We start from the raw sequence: 24,210 nt of genomic DNA, 5'->3' as shown, positions 1-24,210 counted from the left end.
CTTCCTATGTTCCATCCAGGTGATGCTTACTATGAAAGCGTAAAGAAAAATGTACTCTTGAAGTTAATTGTCATTTTAAAACTTATCCTGATCAGATTGCAAATCCCAATGATTACATTAATTTTTTTTTCCACTCTGTGTCATAAGATACAAAGTTATGAGATGTTTTGAAAAAGGCATCTAAAAGCATAAGTATTGCAAATATTTGAAATCTGAAATAAAGTTTCAGATGTCAAATAGGGCTCAGGAGAATCCAAAGAAATTCTACAAACACATCAAAAATAAAAGAGTAACTTGGGAGACAATAGGACCCCTTAAAAGATCAATAAGGCCATCTATGCCTGGAACTGCAGGAAATGGGTGAGATCCTAAACAGTATTTTGCGTCACTGTTTACTGTGAAAGAGGATATAGAAGCTAGAGAACTTGGAGAAATAAATAGTTATATCTTGAAAAGTGTCCATATTACAGAGGGGGCAGGGGCACTGGATGTTTTAAAACACATAAGTGGATAAATCTCTGGGACCTGATCAGATGTATCCCAGAACGTTGTGGGAAACTAGGGAAGTGATTTCAATGCAACCCCGGTAATCTGAACACGAATTATCCAAACTTTGGATTATGTGAACAAGATCCCAAGATCCTGATGCTTGGGTAAACTGTTATCCGAACTTTCAATTATCCAAACAAAATACTCCCCCCGCCCGTGTCATTCGGATAATCGAGTTGCCCTGTACTGGGTCCCTGGATAGCCACTGGTGAAGTGCCACAAAACTGGAGGTTGGATAATGGTTAGGAAAATCCAGAGAACTATAGGCCGGTGAGCCTGACATCAGTATGTTGTTGGAGGGGATTTTGAGGGACAGGATTTACATGTATTTGGAAAGGCAAGGACTGAACAGGAATTAAAACAGAAATTATTGGAAAAGCTCGCAAGTCTGGCAGCATCAGTGGAGAGGAATCAAAGTTAACGTTTCTGGTAGAGTGATCCTTCTTCAGACTGATCAGGGATAGTCATTGGCTTAGTGAGTGGAAAATTGTGTCTCACTAACTTGATTGAGTTTTTCAAGAAGTGACAAAGACTGATGAAGGCAGAGCAGAGGATTCCAGCAAGGCTTTTGACACAGTTCTGCTTGATAGACTGGTGAACAAGGTTCAGTCACATGAAAGCTAGGGAGGGCTAGCCATTTGGACACAAAATTGGCTTCAAGATATAAGGCAGAGGGCAGTGGTGGAGGGTTGCTTTTCAGACTGGAGGCCTGAGACCAGTTGTGTGCCATAACGATCAATGCTGGGTCCACTGCTTTTTGTCATGCATACAAATAACCTGGATGTGAATATTGGAGGAATGGTTACTAAGTTTGCAGATGACATTAAAACTGGTGGTGTAGTAGACAGTGAGCAGGATCTTGATCAGACAGATCCAGGAGTGGGAGATAGAGTTTAATTTAGTTAAACAGGAGGTATTTTGGTAAGGTAAATCAGGACATGACATATACACTTAACGATTGGTTATTGGGGAATGTGGTAAACAAAGAGACTTTGGGGTACAGGTACACAGTCTCTTAAAATTGGAGTTGCGGTATGCAGAGTAGTTAAGGTGGTGATTGGTACACTAGTCTTTACTGGTCAATGCACTGAGTATAAGAGCTACATGTTCCAGCTGTCCAGGACATTGGTGAAAACACTTTCAATTCTGGTCTCGCTGCTATAAGAAAAACGTTGTGAAACTTGAAAGGGTTCAGAAAAGATTTAAAAGAATGTTGCTGGGGTTGGAGAGTTTGAGCTATAGGGAGAGGCTGAATAGCCTGGGGCCTTTTTCCCTGGAGCATCAGAGGCTGATGGATAAAATCATATAAAATTGTGAGTGGCACGGATAGGGTGAACAGACGACGTCTTTTTCCCAGAGCAGGGTAAAAGCAGATGACATGTGTTTAAGATGAGAGGGGAAAGATTTGGAAGGAACTAAAGGGATAACATTTTCATACAGAGGGTGGTGCATGTATAGAATGAGCTGCCAAAGGAAGCGATGGAGACTGATACACTGACAATGTTTAAAAGGCATGTGGATGGCTACATAAATAGGAAGAGCTTAGAAAGATATGAACCAAATGCAGGCAAATGGGTCAAATGTAATTTAGAATATATGGTCGGCATGGACGTGTTGGACCGAAGAGTCTGATTCCATGTTGTACACCTCTGAGACTTTATGTGTTATGAGTTCCAAAGAAATGTCACATCAAATTCGAAACATTAACTCGGTTTCTCTCTCTACAAGTCCTGCCAGACCTGACTGGGTTTCTCCAACACTTCCTACTTTTCCTTGAGCTTATTCATTACTGTGTATGACCAGAAACCTCTCAGAGAACATGAAGAATAACATCAGAAATAGATCATATCTGATCACTGACTACCAAGTACACTACTGGTCAACAATATTTCTCCTGTGTCTGGGAGGGAATGATGGCCCAGACTTTCCTTTGGCCATACAATCATTTCTGCATTGTTGTTAAGAGTTGTTCATGGGGACCCTGTGGATTCCCTAAATGAGAGACTCTGAAGCAAGTGATTAGAAAATCACAACTGCACTAAGCAATTTCTCTGTGCCTGAAACCCCTAAGGATTAAGCAATTCTACAATCAATTCTTCATTCTACAGTCTTGCCAGTTCAGTCTTGAATGGTGGTAGACATTTAAACAATTCCATGGCAGATCCACAAATACCCCATTCTCAATGGTGGGAGAACCCACCACATCAGTGCAGAAGACAAAGTTGAAACACATCCAACAATCTTTAGCCGCAAGTGCTAAGTCCATTTTGGCCTCCTCCTCCAGAGATTCCCAGCCTTACAGAGCCACACTTCAGCCAATTCGATTCATGACAGGATATCAAGCTGAAGGAACTGGAAATGGGCAATAAATGCTGGCCTAGCCAGAGATGCCTACATCCTTTGAGTGAATTAAAAACAATTGCAAAGGCATTGGTTCCAATTAACATTCCAACAATAATACATAAGACTCATCCTCCTGAAATAGCCACACTTGTAGTGAAGCTGCCCAAGTACAGCTATAACACTGCTATCTACCTAGCAGTGTGGAATAGTGTCCAGGTATATGCTGCCCACAAAATCAGGACAAATCCAACATCAACGGTGCTATACAAAATATTTTCTTAACCGTACCACCATATACTATACTATTTAGAACCTTGTGAGCTGAATAAATCTTAGTCATTTACTAGAGACTCATTATATTACTAACTTCTTCCCCGACATCAAAACCAATTCCTGGAGGCAGAAAAAGTTACAGAAAGCAAAAGCAATGGAGCACTCTTTCCCTTATCCTAAACTCCTTTCATCAATCAACTCCCAGCATTCTATTTTAAGTCACATTTTGTGTTATTTTGCACTTAGTTTGTGAATTTATATGTTCAAAACACAAAAGGCCTAGCTAGAATTAGAATTTGGTGTTACGGTCACGGTTACAGTTTTATAACCCAGTTATTTTAATTTGTAATCGGACTTTCCCCAAATCTTGGAAATTTTGAAAATTTTATATCAATGCATCAAGTATCTCACGAGTCACTTATTTTAAGACTCTAAGACAAGGCTTCCCAAAGTAGGGACTGGGACTTGGGAATTAAGGGTCACCAATTCTGAGACTGCAACAGCTGATCCCTACTCCACCTGCTTTCAGTTTTTATTTCTGTCTCTCTTTCACCCGCTTCCAAGCACCACTCCCCCACGCCACTACAGCCTCTCACAAGACATGTCCCTTGGAATTTTTTTTACTCATTTCTAAAATATCCTCTATATATCTACCGCTGCATCACTGTAAATGCATCCTTTAACCACCAGCCAGTTCTGCTTTCAAGCCACTTATCAACTTGAGCTGACAAATGAACAAGCAGCAGAGATAGACCATTCAGTCCCTTGGGCCTGCTCTGCCATTTGATAAGATAATGGTTAATTTGATTGTAATCTCAAATTCTACATTCCTGCTCACATTTGATAACATTCCATCCCTGGTATACCAAGAATCTATCCAGATTCTGTTTACGGTTGCTTTTTTAGCAAAAGCTTCAAATACTTTCAACTCTTGAAAGAAAAAAAATTGAGCTCACCTCTGTTTGAGGGAGGACTCCTAATTTTTAAATAGTACCCCCTTAGTTTAGATTCTTACATTACAGGAAACATCTCTCCACAACTGCCTTGTTGAGACTGCTCAGGATATTGTATTTTTCAATAATGACACCTTTAAATCTTCAAAACTCCACCAAAACTAAGTCTAGCCTGTCCAATCTTTCACAAGATAACCCACTCATTTCAGTTATTGTTCTGAACTGTCCTAGATATCGAAGGTTCTCTGAATTTACTGTTCTTACATTTCCCTGTAAAGGGTACTGTCAGAATGTAATCTCCCCAACTCCTTTCTGAAAACCCCCCATTGCTCCACTCTATTCTTACCTGCAAACAGCTGTTCCCGGTCTACTGAGGCCAGATCCTGCTTTATTTTAATATTATTTGCCTTCCTCCAATCAAAGCCGTCTTTTGCAGGCCATCTTTTTCCTTGCTCAGAACAAATTTGAACTGTTTCATGTTGTGGTTGTTATCGCTAAAATGCTTCTCCACTGACACATCAAACACTTATACAGTTTCCTTCCCAAGAACCAAATACACCACTGTGCTGTCTTTTGTTGGGCTTTCTACATATTGATGCAAAAAAAACTCCCTCAATACATTTCAAGAAATCAGCCCCCTCTAAGCCCTTAATATTATGACTATCCCAATTTATGTCAGGATAGTATAATTACCTGATTATGCGACACACCTCTGTGAACTGTCTATATATTTGCTCTTTATTTCCCGCTGACCCTTTGAGCTACTATACTCCCAGTACAGTAGCTATCCCCTTAACATTCTTAACTTATAGAATCGTAGAATCTGCACAGTGTCATTCGGCCCAACAATGACCTCCGAAGAGTATCCCACTCAGACCCATTCCCCTACCCTATTTCTCTACATTTCTCATGACTAATGCACCCAACCTACACATCCCTGAACATTCTGGGCAATTTACCAAGGCCAATTCACCTAATCTGTGATATCTTTGGCCTGTGGGAAGAAACCGGAGCACCCAGAAGAAACCAATGCAGATATGGGGAGAATGTGCTAACTTCACAAATAGACGACCGAGGCTGGAATTGAACCAGAGTTCCTGTCGCTGTGAGGCAACAGTGCTAACCACTGCACCACCATGCCACCCTACCCACAAAGTTTCATTTGAGTACCCTTCCAAGATATTATCTCTCCTTATTACAATAAGTGACTCCTTAATTAATAGTGCTGCATCGCCTTTGTCTTGCCTAAAGGTCCTTTAGTCTGGAAAGCTAAGTTGCCAGTCCAGTCTTTCCCTCAACCAAGTTTCTGTGATGGCAACAATATCATACTTTCACGTGTCAATCCACACAGTTCACTCATCAGTATGAATTCAGATTTCTCCAGTTTCCTCATTTCCCCTCCCCCCACCTTGTCTCAGTCGGTTCCCTCAACTCAGCACCACCCTCCTAACCTGCAATCCTCTTCCTGACCTCTCCGCCCCCACCCCACTCCGGCCTATCACCCTCACCTTGACCTCCTTCCACCTATCCCATCTCCATCGCCCCTCCCCAAGTCCCTCCTCCCTACCTTTTATCTTAGCCTGCTTGGCTACTCTCTCTCATTCCTGATGAAGGGCTTATGCTCGAAACGTCGAATTCTCTATTCCTGAGATGCTGCCTGGCCTGCTGTGCTTTGACCAGCAACACATTTGCAGCTCACTCATCAGTCATACCTATTACACTCCTAGCATTAAAGACCATCCAGCCTTGCCTTACTCTCTTGACACTCACTGTGACTTGCGCCGTTGCTGTAGCACGATGCATCAGTGTTTTAATCGATATTCTGTGGCCCAAACCAAATTCAATTAAATTCCTCCCAACAATGCTAGCAAATCTGCCTGCAAGGATGTTGATCCAAATGTCGTTCAGGTACAGGTTGTCCTGTTTGTATATGTCCGATCTTCCCAAAAATAGTCCCAGTATTCCAGAAATCTAAAACCTTCACTCATGCACCAACTCTTTAGCCACACATTCATTTGTTCTATTTTCCTATTTCTAAACTCGCTAGGTCATGGCACCATAGATTTCAATCAGTGAGGTTTCCATTGCCTAGCTCCCTGAATTCATGATGCAAGACCTCATTCCTCACTTTGCCCACATCAGTGGGAACAAAACATATCACAACCTTGAACTCATCACCCTCCCCTTTCAACATGCAGCTGTTCAGTGACATCGTTGACCATGGCACCAGAGAGACAACTCAACATCCTTGACAATGACAATAGACAATAGGTGCAGGAGCCTGCACCACCATTCAATATGATCATGGCTGATCATTCCTAATCAGTATCCGCTCCCTGCCTTATCTCCATAATCCTGGAGTAACATCTTCAGCCATAGAAATGCCTGTCTTCTCCCCTGACTAAAGAACCCCTTATTACCATTGTTTTTTGTTTCTCCCTTCCCCGCCCGTACAGTCAATGGCTTGTGGTGCCAGAATCCTGGCTGTGACTGCATTTCTCCAAGTATGACAAGCATGCTCATCAGCTTCCAAAATGGTATACAAATTAATGTGAGAGATTCCAGGCGACTCGTGCACTACCTGCCTGTTCTTTCTGGACTACCTGTTAGTCACCCATTCCCTTCTTTTTTCTAGTCGCTTGAGCTGCGGTGTGACCATGTCTCTAAATGTGCTATCCATGTAACTCTCAGCCTCGCAGATGTGCCATGGTGTCTCCAACTGCTGTTCAAGCTTCAAGTCCTAGAGCTCGAGCTTCTGCAGCTGGGTGCATGTCCTGCACTGTGGTCATTTAAGACACTGGATATGTAAGATCGATGAACTGTGATTACCAAAGCAATTGAAACACTTTTTTCTCAATACTAGATTTAACAAAGTTTACACTGGTCAATTTCATTACCAACCATGAACTGAATCCAACTGGTCTTGTTCTATCATATTCCGGCAGCTCTGGAACACTTTTGCACGCTTCAATATTCAGGTATTTAAATATGTGGATTTTCCCCTTTATACAAATCTAAAAGCAAAACATCAATGTCACAACTTTAATCAGTGCATTGGATTAAATACTGAATTTTAGTAGAGATGCTAAGAACAACACAAATCCAAAGTAAATGTAGCTTCTCTCAACAGGAATGAAAAACAAACCATTAACAATAATCTTAAAAACTGTTCAGAAAAGAGCATTTAAAACTCAAGGCAGCTGCAAAGAAAACTAAGAAGACAAACTACACATGTTGGAACTCCAAGAAGAAAAGAAAAAGGCTGCAAGTAATACATAGCAAGTTCATCAGAAATTATGAGAAAAAGACAGATTATGATCATTTTGCTGTGTTTCCTTGACCAAAGGCCAAGAGTTAGGCAGACATTTTTGTAAGTCTAATAAAACAGACTCAAAGGACAGGAAAGAGACAACAAACATAATCAAGAACAATCAATCAGTGAGCGGGCACTGTTAACTGATTTTCAAATTGCTAACTATAATCAGATTAATAATTATCAGTGAAGGAAACCCGACAATTTTGTAATGCTGTCTGTGGACCATATTGAGTGTGAACAGGTACGCCCTTTTTTTAGTTATCTGAACAATCTTTCATTGTGCTTTTGGTTGCACTTTAATGCTCCTGATCTTTGGGCATCTGGTACGGAGGTATGTGGGCAAGTCAGAGAACCTTTTCATTGGTCTGGCCAATTTAATAGCAAGGTTCAGGCAGCAAGCAATGGAGGTGTCGTAATTGCCCCGCTTCTGCAACTAAGTTCTTGCCCGGGTATTGCTCGACAGGGATAATGTGGTGTTCACAAATAGTCGTGATGCTTTTAGAAAAAGGTGGATGCTGCAGTGGGTGGAATGCCTTATCTCTTGTCAAACTCCATTTTGATCTAGCTTTCTTCCTCCCCTTTAGAGATCTGCATTGCCCTCCTCATTGCACATAATTTGATTAACTGGAGAACACAAATAGTTAGTGGTGGTTGATAACAGGTATAAATACTGCAGGTAACTTGTTGGTGGGAAAAAGCCATTCGGTTGTGCATGGTGACACTTGCAGATATAAAATCAGAGTAACAAGAAAAAAATCTAACAATTAATTGTCCAGAGGTGTGTAATAGCATCTCTGAACTGAAGGAAAAGAATTTAAAGAAAACCAATCTGAATCCATAAAATACTAGCAAATATGTTGAAACTGCCAATGTGTCATAAAACAACAAAAGCTGTTCTCATTAATTTACCAACTTTGAGTGAAATATTGCTCATGATTTATAAGTCAATTAGTGAAATGTTAAATCTGAAATATAAGATAAACAATAAAAACAAATCATTTTCATGGAGGTCATACCTGTGCAGGTGGAGATTGCAAGGGATTATTGTCAAGGATGATTGTTTGGAGATGCCGTAGGTTTCGGTAACAGACTGGAATTGTTGTCACTTTATTACAGGAGATGTCTAATCGCACGAGTGGTAAATCTGCAAGCTCTAACAAAGCAGTAAACCGAAATCATTGATTTATACAATAGATATGATGCTGTGTGAATGGAGTCTGCTGCAGGACAACATTACAATGTGACTACAACATTTGAAAATCTTATTGCAGTTAATAATGGTAGAATGCAGTGTCAAATTCATCTTCGAAAAACAAAGCTTTCTAAGATGTTTAAAAGTAAACATCTTAAAACCCATATTTGACAAACATATCTCCTACTGACTTCAAAGGATGCTTTAGGGCTAAAATTGTCCCAGGTATACTGTTCACTCTTAAGAATAAATTAATTCAGCTCATTTAAAATAAATTAACTAAACTAAAATTACTATTAACATTCCTGGTGTCTTTTTAACTTTGCTTAACTTCAATAACCGGAAAATTCAAATTTTTTTAGCTCAAATTGCAAATTGATTTCACAAACTCTGAAACACATTTTCTCTAACTAATGGTCATTCCAATTGAACCAGCATGATATGATTTAAGGCATCTGCCTACAAAAAGGCTCAAGAAATGACAATGGTCTGTTGTGTATACTGAACCTGACAAGCGTGCTATCTTTGATATGAAGTAGAGCAACATATCATCTTCTTAGCCAGATTTTACATCTACATTTTCTATTCGTAGTTCATTATTTTCCAATTTTCCTAGTTATCTACTATAATATACAAAACTTAGCATAAATTCAAAAAAGGTCTTTGTTACAGCGACCAAAAGCATTTCTCCATTTGCCTACAAATTATAAATTTAACACACAAAAGATTCAGCAATTCAGACTTTTTATTTTCCAGTTATCATAGCAATTACTTTCTCATCCCACTCCATGACATGGTCCAACACATTTTTTCACAAACATTACTGACACAGAGATCACCCTCCTTAGTGCTATGCAGCAAACCGTGATTCTCAGCTACACAATATCCATGAGTTAATGTGCAATATAAACTCTGTATCTAATGGACGACAAACAACTCTATGTATTGTAAGGACAATACAAATACAATCAAATTATCAAACTGCAACTTCTAGAAGCCATTACAAGCTCCAAAGCTCGAGATCTCATTCTCCCATCAGCCATCTTTGTCACACACTTTATTGTTACCTTCCAGGCTTAAAAGTAGGCTTTCTGCTGCTTCCAAGTTTGCTCATCATCTTTTGTTTTCCACATTTGGCACCACAATTCAAAATCAATTTATGTTAAAAATTTTCTAAGTTTCATGTACATAGCTTGTATGTTATTATAAATAAATTATTTTACAGCTAGTTATCTCAGTGATTTTAACTTGTTAAATACCAAAATTTTGAACTTCTTGCAAGTTGGAGATATAATAATTAAGTCATTTGCCTTCTTGTTGTACTTAGGCATACTAACTATTATGTAGGATACATAGCAGTTCATGAGAAGAATGTCATATAGGTTGCCATTCCTTCCCACCAGTTCATGCCGGTATAAAGCAGAGGCAATGTCAAAGTTGAATCATATTGGATTCGAAACACAAAAAGTTTATTTTGCCACAGAAACTACTGAGTTTCCCCACAGCTTTGATTTTTATTTGAGATGGCCATAGATGCACTTTTGACTTTAGTGTCCAGCCTAATGTTTGTGCTTCACACAGTCTCTTTCTATCTTTTCATATCTTGATCTACATTCACAACCCTTTAATAAATCTACATTATTCACTTTCACCAAGGCAAAATTTGAATTCAGTTAGTAAAATCTGAAAAAGAAATTTGTTCTTAGTGATAATGACCATATCAACCAATATCGACTGTTGTAAAAAAAATCTGGTGCAATAATCAATGTCCTTAATGGAATTAAATCCGACAACCTTACCTCATCTGTCCTGTGTGAGATGCCAGGTCTAAAGTAATGTGTAATAATCAAAAGAAATTACTTTTAACTGCCCTCTCAAGTAGCCTAGCAAGCCCAGTTCAAAGCAATTAGGAAAACAAACATTGACCATACAGCAACATACACATCATATGAAAGAATATAAGGATAAAAAAAAGTACCCTGTGGTAGCCAATTCCACTTTCTTACCAACTGTTAGGGAAAGAGGTTTCTTCTGACTTCATTATTGGATTTCTTACTACAAAACAACCTCAATTATCCGAATTTTGGATTATCTGAACAAAATCTCACGGTTCTGTAAAAATGCTATCCATTATCCAAACAATTCATTATCCAAACTCTCAGTTATCTGAACAAAATACTCCCTGCTCGTCTCATTCGGATAATCGAGGTTATTCTGTATCTTATACTGATATTGTCAAGTAATGCTATTCTAAGGAATTTTACCCACTGCATCCATTCTCCCAAAACCTATGATTCACAAGGGTTGACAACAATATGATTTATTCAAAGACAATTCCTCTCTCCATTATCAACTATTCTTCCACAGTTCATAAAATGGCTACAGCACAGAAAATAGTCTTCCAAACCATGTTATACACACTGATTGGCTCACTGCAGCAGTAACTCAAATAATCCCTAAGCTTCTTCTTTGGCCTTGTTTTTTTTTCAATTATTTCCATATGCTGATCAAATACCCTTTACAAAGCCCAATTATATCTATTCCAACGACTCTCACACAGTGGATTCCAAATCTTAATGATATACTATATAAAAATGTTTTTCCTGGTTCACGTACATTTATGTTGAAGATAATGAGACAGGACAAGCTTGTCTTCCCAACTGGGGTAAAGATAAGATTGCCACTGTCCAAAAGGGTTTTGGGCGAAGTGAAAAAAATATTTTCATTTCAAAACATTTAATATCTCAATAATGGTTGCTAGACCATACTTACTTATCCTAATTTGAACTCTTTCATCTTCTTTGCTTCAAATGTAATGTGCATTCAAATACAGTGCCTTAAGTTTTGTATTTTGATGAATCTTGTAACCTCCAATCTTATCTGCAGATTTGTTCTTAGATCATTTGCTATCCTTTCCTGTCACTATCATCTCCAACATTAATTACTTCCTCTATTGCTCTTTTCTGCACTCTTTGATTCACCATCACTTCCCAAATTTGGGTCCTTGGCCCCACTATTTAGTTTAAAGCCAACTTCTCCAGCGATGTGGTTTGCAAGATCCCCAGTCCCATTATGGTTCAGGTTCTGCTTTCCATAAAATTGGTGTCAGTGCCCATAAACAAATACTCATTCTCCTATACAGTCTTTCATCCATGCATTCATCTCTCTAACTTTGTTATTGTTGTGTGCAGCTTCAATAATGCATCGCATACATTCAGTGGCTGAGCTCCAAGCTGTTGTCAATGCATTCAAGGAAACATGAGGGAATGGAACTGCAGTTGAACACTTGAATGATAAAGGTCCTCTACCAGTATGTTCCTGCCACATACTGCTCCCAATCATCCAGCTCCACTGAGAGCTGCTGGATAATGCAGGTCAATTCCTATACATTGGAGGTATTGGGGCAACAATCACCAATAAAATTCAACATTTCCACCAGTGTACTAGCACAGTTTTCATCCATCTGAGGGACAGTGTGTTTGATGACAAAGAGCTCAAACCCGATACCAATTTCATGGTCTACAGGGGAACAGCGTTATTCACTCTTCGGCGTCAGAGATAAGGACAATGTACAGTAAACACTATAAATCGCTGGAGAAATATCATCAGTGACTTCTCTGCAAAATCATAAAAATCCATCAACAGGATAGGTACTAAAATATCAATGTCCCCACTCAGGACAACATTGCCTGTATCAAAACTCTGGTTACCAGTCAGTCAGTTTTGGCTGCATACTGAACGCTAGAGTTACAGAGCAAGCTCTCTACAAGCTTTTTCATGGCAAATGGTTATCAGCAGATGGGAAAACACCGAAGACGGCTTCAACGCCTCCCCGGAAAAAATTCAAAGTCCCCATTAATGTATGAGAATCTCTCGCTCAAGACTGCTCACTGAAGATGTTACCTAGTATGGTGACAAAACATGCAAAAATGAACCTTCTAGCTCAGCGAATAAACCTACTTCCAGAATCTCAACCGGAACTACAAATCTCAAAGCTCACCAAGACTGCTCAATTTGGAGAAGAAGCATCCCCCACAAAGCCACTCATTTCAAGTGTCTCCAATAAGTTCAAATGAAGGTCCAACACAAATAGTGGAAGGATCATGCAAAAGTCTGAGCATCACACCTTCACACGTCCCACTTCACCTCTCAGATTTAGCTATTTTGGCCATTCGTGAATCGATTGAAGCTGGACAAGCTGAGAATGAGAACTGAGTGGTCTTAGTGACAACCCACACCCTCACCCTGCACCATGGCCAGTTACAGTTGCTCTCATGCCAAGTTCATTGCCTTCAGAATAGACCAAGAATTGGATTATGGGTAATTTTAATCTACTAACCTCAGGATGATATCACATAAACACATCTGTCAATTCAGCCATTAGGGAAGCACTTGACAATTCTTTTTTAAAAATTGCAATGTTTTAAGTTAATTTGGCAACCAAGCATTAAAATGCTTTGTGTTTCCCACTAAAAGAAAAACAAAGAAAGGTGCATATCTTACTAAAATGTGCAAAAACACGAACCTTCTGGTAGCGTTACCAAGTGATTTCTCCTTAAATTCAGGTCCCTTAAAATCTCCAGGTTTCCAATCTGCGATGGTAATGTCTGTATCTCATTACAGCTGACATCCTATCAAAATTTAAAATAACAAAGAGAACAGCTGAAATGATTTAGTCTTCCAGATTCAAGATCAACTATATTCTCACAACACCACCACAACACGGGGCCAAAGGTTCATAAAGAACATATTTATTCCTTATTCCAGCTCACTTTTGCTATAAAGGGATACAGCATTGTTAAAGTTTGGGAGTATGCCTTTAACTTAGCTAAAATGAAGGAATGGAAGGGGCTGTCTCAGAATACGTCTATTAAGAATGAAGTATAAGAAATTCACACCTGCTAGTGATGACCTTGGCAGCTGTGTTGCCAGTGAATACACAGTTAGTCTCCATATCCCAGGGAAACTTGAGGAAGGTAAAGTTCTGTAAAAAGTTAAACTTTAAACTGTCTATTTAGTTTCAAGATAAGACAAGGTTGGGGGTCTACATGCTTTCTGATCAACCTGTCAGAGAAGTTCTTACACACATCTGAAGCCAGGACTCATTGCTCAGAGATAGGGGCACTTCCAGTGTCTCACAACAGCCCAAGCAGGAGTCTTGATATTTTTAATCAATATGTTCAGAGATATTTTATGCCTCTGGAGCAGGTGGGCTCCTGGCTCAGAGGTTGGGAGACTACCACTGTGCACCAAGAGCCCTTCAAGCCGTGAGTCTAATTTTTTTTTATTAGCCTATTTTTCTAATCAACTTATTCAAAGATGGAGCAAGTGAGACTTGAACACAGGCCTCTCGGGTCAGGGGTAGGGACACTACCACAACACTATCAGAGCACCCTAAGCTAGCAGTTTAAAGGACAGCTGATTATTATTTATGCCTGGATCCAAAGTTCAGGTGATTCACACTGTCATGGACATGGGGCTGTGAGAAGGAAAGAGTACATAGTTAAGTCAGTGCAGGTTCCGGTTAAAACTTTCCTTGAAATATCATTGATAATGATCTTTACAAGTTCAGTCGGCAAGAATCTTACAGAAAAGTGACAAAGAGCCTGCGACAGAGAGATAGCAAATTTCTGTTTGTCCCCATCCAAAATGAGGATAGAGCTTGCACTTGGCTTTTTAGAGACCAAATCTCTTCAAAGAGAGACAAAGTGACCAAACCAAGGGTTTGAACAGAGCTGGACAACTTTCCAAGATTTGGCGAGAGAGAAGTACCTTCAGGATAACCCACGTTGTGAAAGTTAATCTGAGAATAGAAGTTATCTGGTTAAAAAATGGGAATACTTTTAGATTCATTGCTGAAGAATGAAGCATCTCCAAAAATCTGAAATCCCTGTTCTCTACTGCAAGAATGCAGATATTAGGTTTTACAGAACAAACACCATAATTTTTACTATACAGAAGTCAACCAAAGCAAACACTAAATTCACTGTACTCTTAAAACAAAACCTATTGCAGCTAAACATGAATTTTTAACAGGCAATTTGTAGTTGTTTATAAACTATAAATGCCAATTTAAATGTCGATACAATGAAGACAGGTCTTAAGAACAGGCTTGACAGCACACTAAGTTGATCATAAAGTCGTTCAAAACTCTATGTTTCATGAAAAATTTGAGCTTCTCCTCTTCTAGGATTTAGCCTAACCCACAAGTGACATCAATGCAAACCCACTACAAATTCCAGGGGCACATTTTTCATCAAGAATGGTACATGTGTTTGCAGAGTTTACTCAAGTTTGTTGGTCACAGTCTAAATGATCATCTAAGAGTATCTCTGAAGTAACAGAACAACTGCAACTATATACTTGCTCGACTTCTGGGTTGAGGGATTCTCTGCTTCAGCCTTCCTCTACTACACCATCAGGATCATTATCTGAGCTCTGATGGTTCTGGATCCTTCTTACATGACTTCAACTTTGTTTGGTTTCCATTTCAGTTTTAGTTTCCTTAGCAACTGGGAGGATCAGTTTCCTTTCTCAACTTGCCTTTTTGGTTTATCTTTTTAATTAGTGCCTGGCTCAAAAAAAACAAGCTTTGAAATACAATGTAATACATCCCGATAATGTTGCATTTATCATTGTTAACCAACCTATGCTACACATCCCTGGACACTATGGGGTAATTTAGCATGACCAGTCATCTAAACTGCACATCTGTGGACTACAGGAGGAAACTGAAGCACCCGGATGAAACCTAGGCAGATGTGGAGAATGCGCAACTCCACAAAGTCACCCGAAGGTAGAATCGGGTCCCTGGCGCTGTGAGGCAGCCATGCTAACCAGCGATAGTCAGTCTGGGTTACATAGGGGTGGCTAGCTCCTGAGATCACTGTGACCTGGTTCAAACAAGGATAAAAGGGCGAAACTCCAGAAGTGAGGGGAGAATAACAGTTCTTGACATCAACATATTTGAGTGATATTATATATCTAGCAAAACTAGGATCATTAGAAATCTAGGAAGAAATTCTCTCCTCGTTGAAGTCATACCTAGAAGAAAAGAAGATGGCATGGCTATTGAATGTTCAGTCATCTCAGCTATAGGACATCACTGCAAGAGTTCCTCAGAGAGTAATGTCTTCAGCTCAAACATTTGCACAGGATCATCAAATACCTTCCCTCCACCATAAGGCCAAAAGTGGGGACGTACACTGATGATTACACAATGTTCAGCATCATTCACAATTCTTCAGATTCTGAAGCAGTCCATGTCTATATGCAGAAATATCTGGACAATATCCAGTTCAGGGTTGATAAAAAGCAAGTAATATTCATGCCACAGAAACAATGATCATCTCTAGTAAAAGATAATTCAGACAGCACCTATTGATGTTTAATGGCATTAATATCAATAAATTTCCACTATCAACATTCTTGGGTCTTATCATTGACCAGAAACCATATAAAGACTGTGGTTCCAAGAGCAGATCAGAGGCCAGGAATTCTGCACTCTGGCCAAGGTAGGACTAATAAATTAAACTGCATTTATTTCAATGCAAGGGGCCTAACAGGGAAGGCAGATGAACTCAGGGCATGGTTAGGAATATGGGACTGGGATATCATAGCAATGATGGAAACATGGCTCAGGGATGGGCAGGACTGGCAGCTGAATATTCCAGGATACAAATGCTACAGGAAGGATAGAAAGGGAGGCAAAAAGAGGAGGGGAAGTGGCATTTTTGATGAGGGATAGTATTACAGCTGTAATACTATCAGGGAGGATATTCCTGGAAATACATCCAGTGAAGTTATTTGGGTGGAACTGAGAAATAAGAAAGGGATGATCACCTTATTAAGATTGTATTATAGACCCCGCAATAGTCAGAGGGAAATTGAGAAACAAACTTGTAAGGAGATCTCAGCTATCTCTAAGAATAATAGGGTAGTTATGGTAGGGGATTTTAACTTTCCAAACATCGACTGGGACTGCCATAGTGTTAAAGGTTTAGATGGAGAGGAATTTCTTAAGTGTGTACAAGAAAATTTTCTGATTCAGTATGTGGATGTACCTACTAGAGAAGGTGCAAAATTTGACCTACTCATGGGAAATAAGGCAGGGCAGGTGACTGAGGTGACACTGGGGGAGCACTTTGGGGCCAGTGACCATAATTCTATTCGTTTTAAAATGGTGATGGAAAAGGATAGTCCAGATCTAAAAGTTGAAGTTCTAAATTGGAGAAAGGCTAATTTTGACGGTATTAGGCAAGAACTTTCGAAAGCTGATTGGAGGCAGATGTTCGCAGGTAAAGGGATGGCTGGAAAATGGGAAGCCTTCAGAAATGAGATAACAAGAATCCAGAGAAAGTATGTTCCTGTCAGGGTGAAAGGAAAGGCTGGTAGCTATAGGGAATGCTGGATGACAAAAGAAATTGAGGGTTTGGTTAAGAAAAAGAAGGAAGCGAATGTCAGGTACAGACAGAATAGATAGAGTGAATCCTTAGAAGAGTATAAAGAAAGTAGGAGTATACTGAAGAGGGAAATCAGGAGGGCAAAACAGGGACATGAGATAGCTTTGGCAAATAGAATTAAGGAGAATCCATAGGGGTTTTACAAATATATTAAGGACAAAAGGGTAACTAGGGAGAGAATAGGGGGTAGCCATGGGCACAAGTATGGGCCCCAGCTATGCCTGTCTCTTTGTTGGCTACGTAGAACAGTTGATCTTCCGTCATTACACCGGCACCACTCCCCACCTCTTCCGCCGCTACATTGATGACTGCATTGGCGCCACCTCGTGCTCCCGCGAGGAGGTTGAGCAATTCATCAACTTCACCAACACATTCCATCCTGACCTTAAATTTACCTGGATCATCTCTACCAAATCCCTCCCCTTCCTGGACCTCTCCATCTCCATTAATGACGACTGACTTGGCACTGACATTTTTTTTTTAAAACCGACTCCCACAGCTACCTGGATTACACCTCTTCCCACCCTACCTCTTGCAAAAATGCCATCCGTATTCCCAATTCCTCCGCCTCCACCATATCTGCTCCCAGGAGGACCAGTTCCACCACAGAACACAACAGATGGCCTCCTTCAGAGACCGCAATTTCCCTTCCCACGTGGTTAAAGATGCCCTCCAACGCATCTCGTCCACATCCCGCAACTCTGCCCTCAGACCCCCACCCCTCCAACCGTAACAAGGATAGAACGGCTCTGGTGCTCACCTTCCACCCTATAAACTTTCGCATAAACCAAATCATCCGCCGACATTTCCGCCACCTCCAAAAAGACCCCACCACCAGGGATATATTTCCTTCCCCACCCCTTTCCGCCTTCTGCAAAGACCGTTCCCTCCGTGACTACCTGGTCTGGTCCATGCCCCCCTACAACCCACCCTCCCATCCTGGCACTTTCCCCTGCCACCGCAGGAACTGTAAAATCTGTGCCCACACCTGCTCTCTCACCTCTATCCGAGGCCCTAAAGGAGCCTTCCACATCCAAAGTTTTACCTGTACATCCACTAATGTCATTTATTGCATCCGTTGCTCCCGATGCGGTCTCCTCTACGTTGGGGAGACTGGGCGCATCCGAGCAGAGCGCTTTAGGGAACATCTCCGGGACACCCGCACCAATCAACCACACCGCCCCGTGGTTCAACATTTCAACTCCCCCTCCCACATGGAGGACATGGAGGTCCTGGGCCTGCTTCACCACCGCTCCCTCACCACCAGATGCCTGAAGGAAGAACGCCTTATCTTCCACCTCGGAACGCTTCAACCCCAGGGCATCAATGTGGACTTCAACAGTTTCCTCATTTCCCCTTCCCCCACCTCACCCTAGTTCCAAACTTTCAGCCAGGCCCTGTCCCCATGACTTGTCGGACTTGTCCTACCTGCCTACCTCCTTTTCCACCGATGCACTCCAACCTCTCCTCTCTGACCTATCACCTTCATCCCCTCCCCCACACACCTATTGTACTCTATGCTACTTTCTCCACACCTCCACCCTCCTCTAGCTTACTTCTCCACGCTTCAGGCTCACTGCCTTTATTCCTGATGAACGGCTTTTGCCCAAAACATCGATTTTGCTGCACCTTGGATGCTGCCTGAACTGCTATGCTCTTCCAGCACCATTAATCCAGAATCCTTCAAAGATCAGCAAAGCGGCCTTTGTGTGGAGCCACAGAAAATGGAGGAGATACTATATGAATATTTTGCATCAGTATTTACTGTGGAAATGGATATGGAAGATATAGACTGTAGGGAAATGGATGGTGACATCTTGCAAAATGTCCAGATTACACAGGAGGAAGTGCTGGATGTTTTGAAACGGTTAAAGGTGGATAAATCCCAAGGATCTGATCAGGTGTACCCGAAAACTCTGTGGAAAGCTACAGAAGTGATTGCTGGCCCTCTTGCTGAGATATTTGTATCATCGATAGTCACAGGTGAGGTGCCGGAAGACTGGAGGTTGGCAAATGTGGTGCCACTGTTTAAGGAGGTGGTAAGGACAAGCCAGGGAACTATAGACCAGTGAGCCTGACCTCAGTGGTGGGCAAGTTGTTGGAGGGAATTCTGAGGATGTACACGTATTTGTAAAGGCAAGGCCTAATTCGGGATAGTCAACATGGCTTTGTATGTGGGAAACCATGTCTCACAAACTTGATTGCATTTTTTGATGAAGTAACAAAGAAGATTGATGAGGGCAGAGCAGTAGATGTATTCTATATGGACTTCAGTAAGGCATTCGAAAAGGTTCCCCATGGGAGACTGATTAATGAGGTTAGATCTCATGGAATACAGGGAGAACTAGACATTTGGATACAGAACTGGCTCAAAGGTAGAAGACAGAGGGTGGTGGTGGAGGGTTGCTTTTCAGACTGGAGGCCTGTGACCAGTGGAGTGTCACAAGGATCGGTGCTGGGCCCTCTACTTTTTGTCATTTACATAAATGATTTGGATGTGAGCATAAGAGGTACAGTTAGTAAGTTTGCAGATGACACTAAAATTGGAGGTGTAGTGGACAGCGAAGAGGGTTACCTCAGATTACAACAGGATCTGGACCAGATGGGCCAATGGGTTGAGAAGTGGCAAGTGGAGTTTAATTCAGATAAATGCGAGGTGCTGCATTTTGGGAAAGCAAATCTGAGCAGGACTTATACACTTAATAGTAAGGTCCTAGGGAGTGTTGCTGAACAAAAAGACCTTGGAGTGCAGGTTCATAGCTCCTTGAAAGTAGAGTCGCAGGTAGATAGGATAGTGAAGGCGGCGTTTGGTATGCTTTCCTTTATTGGTCAGAGTACTGAGTACAGGAGTTGGGAGGTCATGTTGCGGCTGTACAGGACATTGGTTAGGCCACTGTTGGAATATTGCGTGCAATTCTGGTCTCCTTCCTGTCAGAAAGATGTTGTGAAACTTGAAAGGGTTCAGAAAAGATTTACAAGGATGTTGCCAGGGTTGGAGGATCTGAGCTACATGGAGAGGCTGAACAGGCTGGGACTGTTTTCCCTGGAGCGTTGGAGGCTGAGGGGTGACCTTATAGAGGTTTACAAAATTATGAGGGGCATGGATAGGACAAATAGGCAAAGTCTTTTCCCTGGGGTTGGAGAGTCCAGAACTAGAGGACATAGGTTTAGGATGAGAGGGGAAAGATATAAAAGAGACCTAAAGGGCAACATTTTCACGCAGAGAGCGGTACGTGCATGGAATGAGCTGCCAGAGGATGTGGTGGAAGCTGGTACAATTGTAAGATGGGTATATGAATAGGAAAGGTTTGGAGGGATATGGGCTGGGTGCTGGCAGCTGGGATTAGATTGAGTTGGGATATCTGGTTGGCATGGACGGGTTGGACCGAAGGGTCTGTTTCCATGCTGTACATCTCTGTGACTCTATGACTGACAAGGCACAAATTAGCATTGTGATCAAATGCTTCCCACTTGGAGATAGTGAGAACTGCAGATGCTGGAGAGCAGTGTGGAGCTGGAAAAAGTACAGCAGGTCAAGCAGCATCAGAGAGGGAGGGGAGTCGATATTTCGGGTCAGAATCTTTCATCAGGACTGCCCACTTGCCTGGGAAAGTGTAGCTCCACAATAACACTTGAGAAGCCTGACGCTAGAGGGCAAATCAACCTGCTTGATTGACATTACACACAAACATTCATTCTCTCCACCACCAGGAGTAGCAAAGTACACCATCTACAAATACACTGCAGAAATTCACCAAGACTCATTAGTAAGCACCTTCCAAACTACAATCACCACCATCTATAAGAACAAGGACAGCAGGTACATAGAAACACAAGATTAAAAGTTTTCCCTTCTCTGCCCTTCTGAAGCACCTTTGTGAAATTCAGGTACAGCTGGAAGATTTCTTATGGTGTTTCCTGAGCAGCTGCATCTGCCAGACAAAACTGCACGTCTAGTGACCTCTCGTGTATGCCAGATTTACAATCATCTTTACATTGCAGGTTTTTTTTGCCTTCAAAAACCATTCTTTGGCAAACATAAGAAATCTGCTTTGTTCCTTTATCTGGTTTCTGAGTGTGTTTTGAGAGGTAAACATTAAGCTTTCATATTAGAAATTGTGAAATAACTAGTTGTACAGCTTTGTTGAAAATATTTTGCTTTATAATAAATTAACAATTCTATGTTTATTAGAATTCTGGTTGATGGATATTTTAATCCTACAATAAAAAAATCAGCATACGTTCAACCATTTTTACGAGTGGATAAAACATTTACATTCATATTGAAAGAACAGTACACTCCTCCATTTCAGGCATAGGACTTCATAAACAAATGTTGACTCAGAAAATCACAACAAAAATAGGCAAAGTACCTGCTAATGTATCACTAATAAGAGGTTCTAGCAATTTCCCAGGTACTGATGTTGGGTTAATGGTTTCCAGTTTTTCTTTTTTCCCCTTCTATAGCTAACAGTAGGATCCATGAGGTCCTACCTCATAATCACTACTTTTAAGGCTCTATGACAGAGACAAATAATATCTGGATCATTTAGGCAGCTTTTAGTCCCAGTTATTTCCCTAGTATATTTCTCGGCTGAAATACAGCTATCTGTGACATGGGATGATGCATAACATTAAACCAACAATAACGTAAACAGGTATAATGAGGAAACAGACCCTAGGAAAATACAGTCAAACAAAATAATGATAAATGGGGGAATGCCGTATGAAGACTACTGACACTAATTTCTTCAAACTCTACATTCTTATAAGATACAGTGCTCTAACCTATTTCTGAAATGTTTACCAGTTTAGACACAGTCAAGACATGTTTCCCTAGGAAAAGCCAAGGCAAACAAATACTGAACTCCCCAGATGAGAAATGAGATGGAAACTATAGTAAAGAAAAAAGTGTGCTTATAACAGATGCCAGGTAGAAAATAACAATTGAGAATCAAGCTGAATATACAAGGCTCAAGAGGGTGGAAGAAGAGCAACTAAGAGAAACAAAAAGCATGAAAAAAGACTTGCAGATACCATGAAAGGGAATCATAAAGTTTCTTCATGGGCATATAAATAGCAAAAGACTGGTAAAAGAAACAGATAAAGGTCTATAAGGGGGTCAAAAGGGGAATTATACCTGAAAGCGGAGCACATGGTTCAGATATGAAAAAAATATTTTACATCAGTCTTTTACCAGGGAAGGAGCTGTTACTAAGCCATAATGAATGAGGATAAAATTCAGTAGCTAGAAGGGTTTAAAACAGATAAGGAGGATTATTGGATAAACTCCAGTGCATAAACTTGACAAGACACTGGAACCAGATGAAATGTTTTTAAGAGTACTCAAGGAAGTAAGAACAAAAATTGCAGGGGTTGTGGGCACTCTTCAGTCTCTCTTAAGACTCAGAAGTAGTGCCACTAGCCCAGAGAACTGCAAACATTATACCCTTGTTCAAATGAAGATGGTAGATTAAAACTTTAAAATTCTTAAAGCTTTGATAATGGGGAAACTTTTGGCACAATAATCACATGGATGAATGTGAATAAACTAAGAACAGCCAGCATGGATTTCTTAAAGGAAAACCATGTTTAATGAACTCTAATTTTTTGGACAATGTAAGAGAGACAGTTTACTTGGTACATGTTAACTTTCGGAAGGCATCTGATACAGAAGCACATAACAGACCTGTGAGTAAAGTGAGACCTCGTGAAATTTTTTTAAAAAGTTGCAAAATTGTCAGAGATAGAGCATACAGACTGAAGTGGTTAGTGGATGATATATTGGGCTCAGGAAATGTTCATGGTTCTTTTGGGCTCAGTGTTGGCATCCTTGCCTTTCCTGATACATTCTAATAATCTAGAACTTGGCGTGAAGGAATCAAAATTTGCAGATGATACATGGTAGCACTATAAGTTGTGAGGAAGATCATGCAGAACTCCAAAAGAGCACAGACAAGTTGGCACAGTAGGTACATACATGGCAGATGCAATTCAAAGTAGAGAAGAGTGAGATGAAGCACTTTGACCAACGTGTTTGCATGTATGTAGGTCGTATGTCACAGAGGCTGCCTGATCAGATCAGGCAGCATATCTGGCTGGTGCTCGCAACAGAAAAAGTACTGACTGTATCCAACCAGACTCCTCTTGTAAAACTCTAAACACAGTGTCCAACATTAGATGGAATTCTGTAGTAGGATTATTCAGCAAATGTTTCCTGGAAGGTAATGAGTGTAATGCTGACAACCAAATGTAAGATTGTCAGTTGGATTTGCCATGCAGCATACATTCTTCTACTCAAAACTATATGCATTAATACACAGGGTCCTGTTCTTTGCAGGCGGAACGCACATATGTACCAACTGCAACAAAATTTCTACTGAATGAAATAGAGGACAGCCTTTCTTTGATTCACTCTTCAGGGCAATGTCTTGACCAATCAGAAGCAACCTGCCAGGTTTGAAAATTAAATGAAGTTTTTAGCAATTACCAGTCACAGTCTTACTGGGGCATCCTTTGTGGCAACATTTGAGTACAGGAGCTGGGATGTCTGGCTGTGGCAATGCAGGACATTGGTGAGGCCACTTTTAAAATACTAAAATACTTCATGCAATTCTGGTCACTCTTCTACAGGAAGGATGTTGTTAAACCTGAGAGGGTGCAGGAAAGATGTAAAAGTATTTTGCCATGGTTGGAGGGTTTGAGATACAGGACGAGGCCGGGGCATTTTTACCCAGAGAATTGGAGACGGAGGGGTGACCTTATAGAGGTTCACAAAAACATGTGAGGCACGGACAGTGTTAATATCCAAGGTCTTTTTCTGAGGATGAGGAAGTTCAAAAACAGAGGGCATAGGTTGAAGGTGAGAGGGGAAAGATTTAAAAAGGACTAGAGGGGTAGGTTTTTCACACAGAGGGTGGTGTGTGTATGGTACAAGCTACCACACGAAGCGGAGGAGGTGGGTACAATTTCAACATTTAAAAGGCACCTGGGTGGGTCTATGAATAGGAAGACTTTAGAGAGACATGGGCCAAGTGCTAGCAAATGGGATTAGGTCAGATTGGGATGTCTGATGGGCATGGATGAATGGGAGTGAGGATCTGTTTCCATGCTGTATGACAC

At 40.8% G+C, this 24,210-nt stretch overlaps 1 protein-coding gene across 1 annotated transcript in view; it reads right to left on the bottom strand.

Moving 5' to 3' along the window:
• The window catches only part of lrch3 (leucine-rich repeats and calponin homology (CH) domain containing 3), a 205,428-nt gene that overhangs the window by 73,345 nt on the left and 107,873 nt on the right, over positions 1–24,210 (bottom strand). Inside the window, exons 4-6 of the mRNA XM_060834713.1 lie at positions 13,152–13,257; positions 8,451–8,587; positions 7,020–7,132 (exon numbers count right to left, since the gene is read on the bottom strand). Coding sequence (XP_060690696.1) covers positions 7,020–7,132; positions 8,451–8,587; positions 13,152–13,257 — 356 coding nt within the window. The remainder of the gene's footprint in view (positions 1–7,019; positions 7,133–8,450; positions 8,588–13,151; positions 13,258–24,210) is intronic.

This window comes from Hemiscyllium ocellatum, chromosome 13 (genome assembly GCF_020745735.1).
Source record: "Hemiscyllium ocellatum isolate sHemOce1 chromosome 13, sHemOce1.pat.X.cur, whole genome shotgun sequence".
In the NCBI taxonomy this organism is placed as follows: domain Eukaryota; kingdom Metazoa; phylum Chordata; class Chondrichthyes; order Orectolobiformes; family Hemiscylliidae; genus Hemiscyllium; species Hemiscyllium ocellatum.
This window is presented reverse-complemented; position numbering and strand designations above follow the sequence as displayed.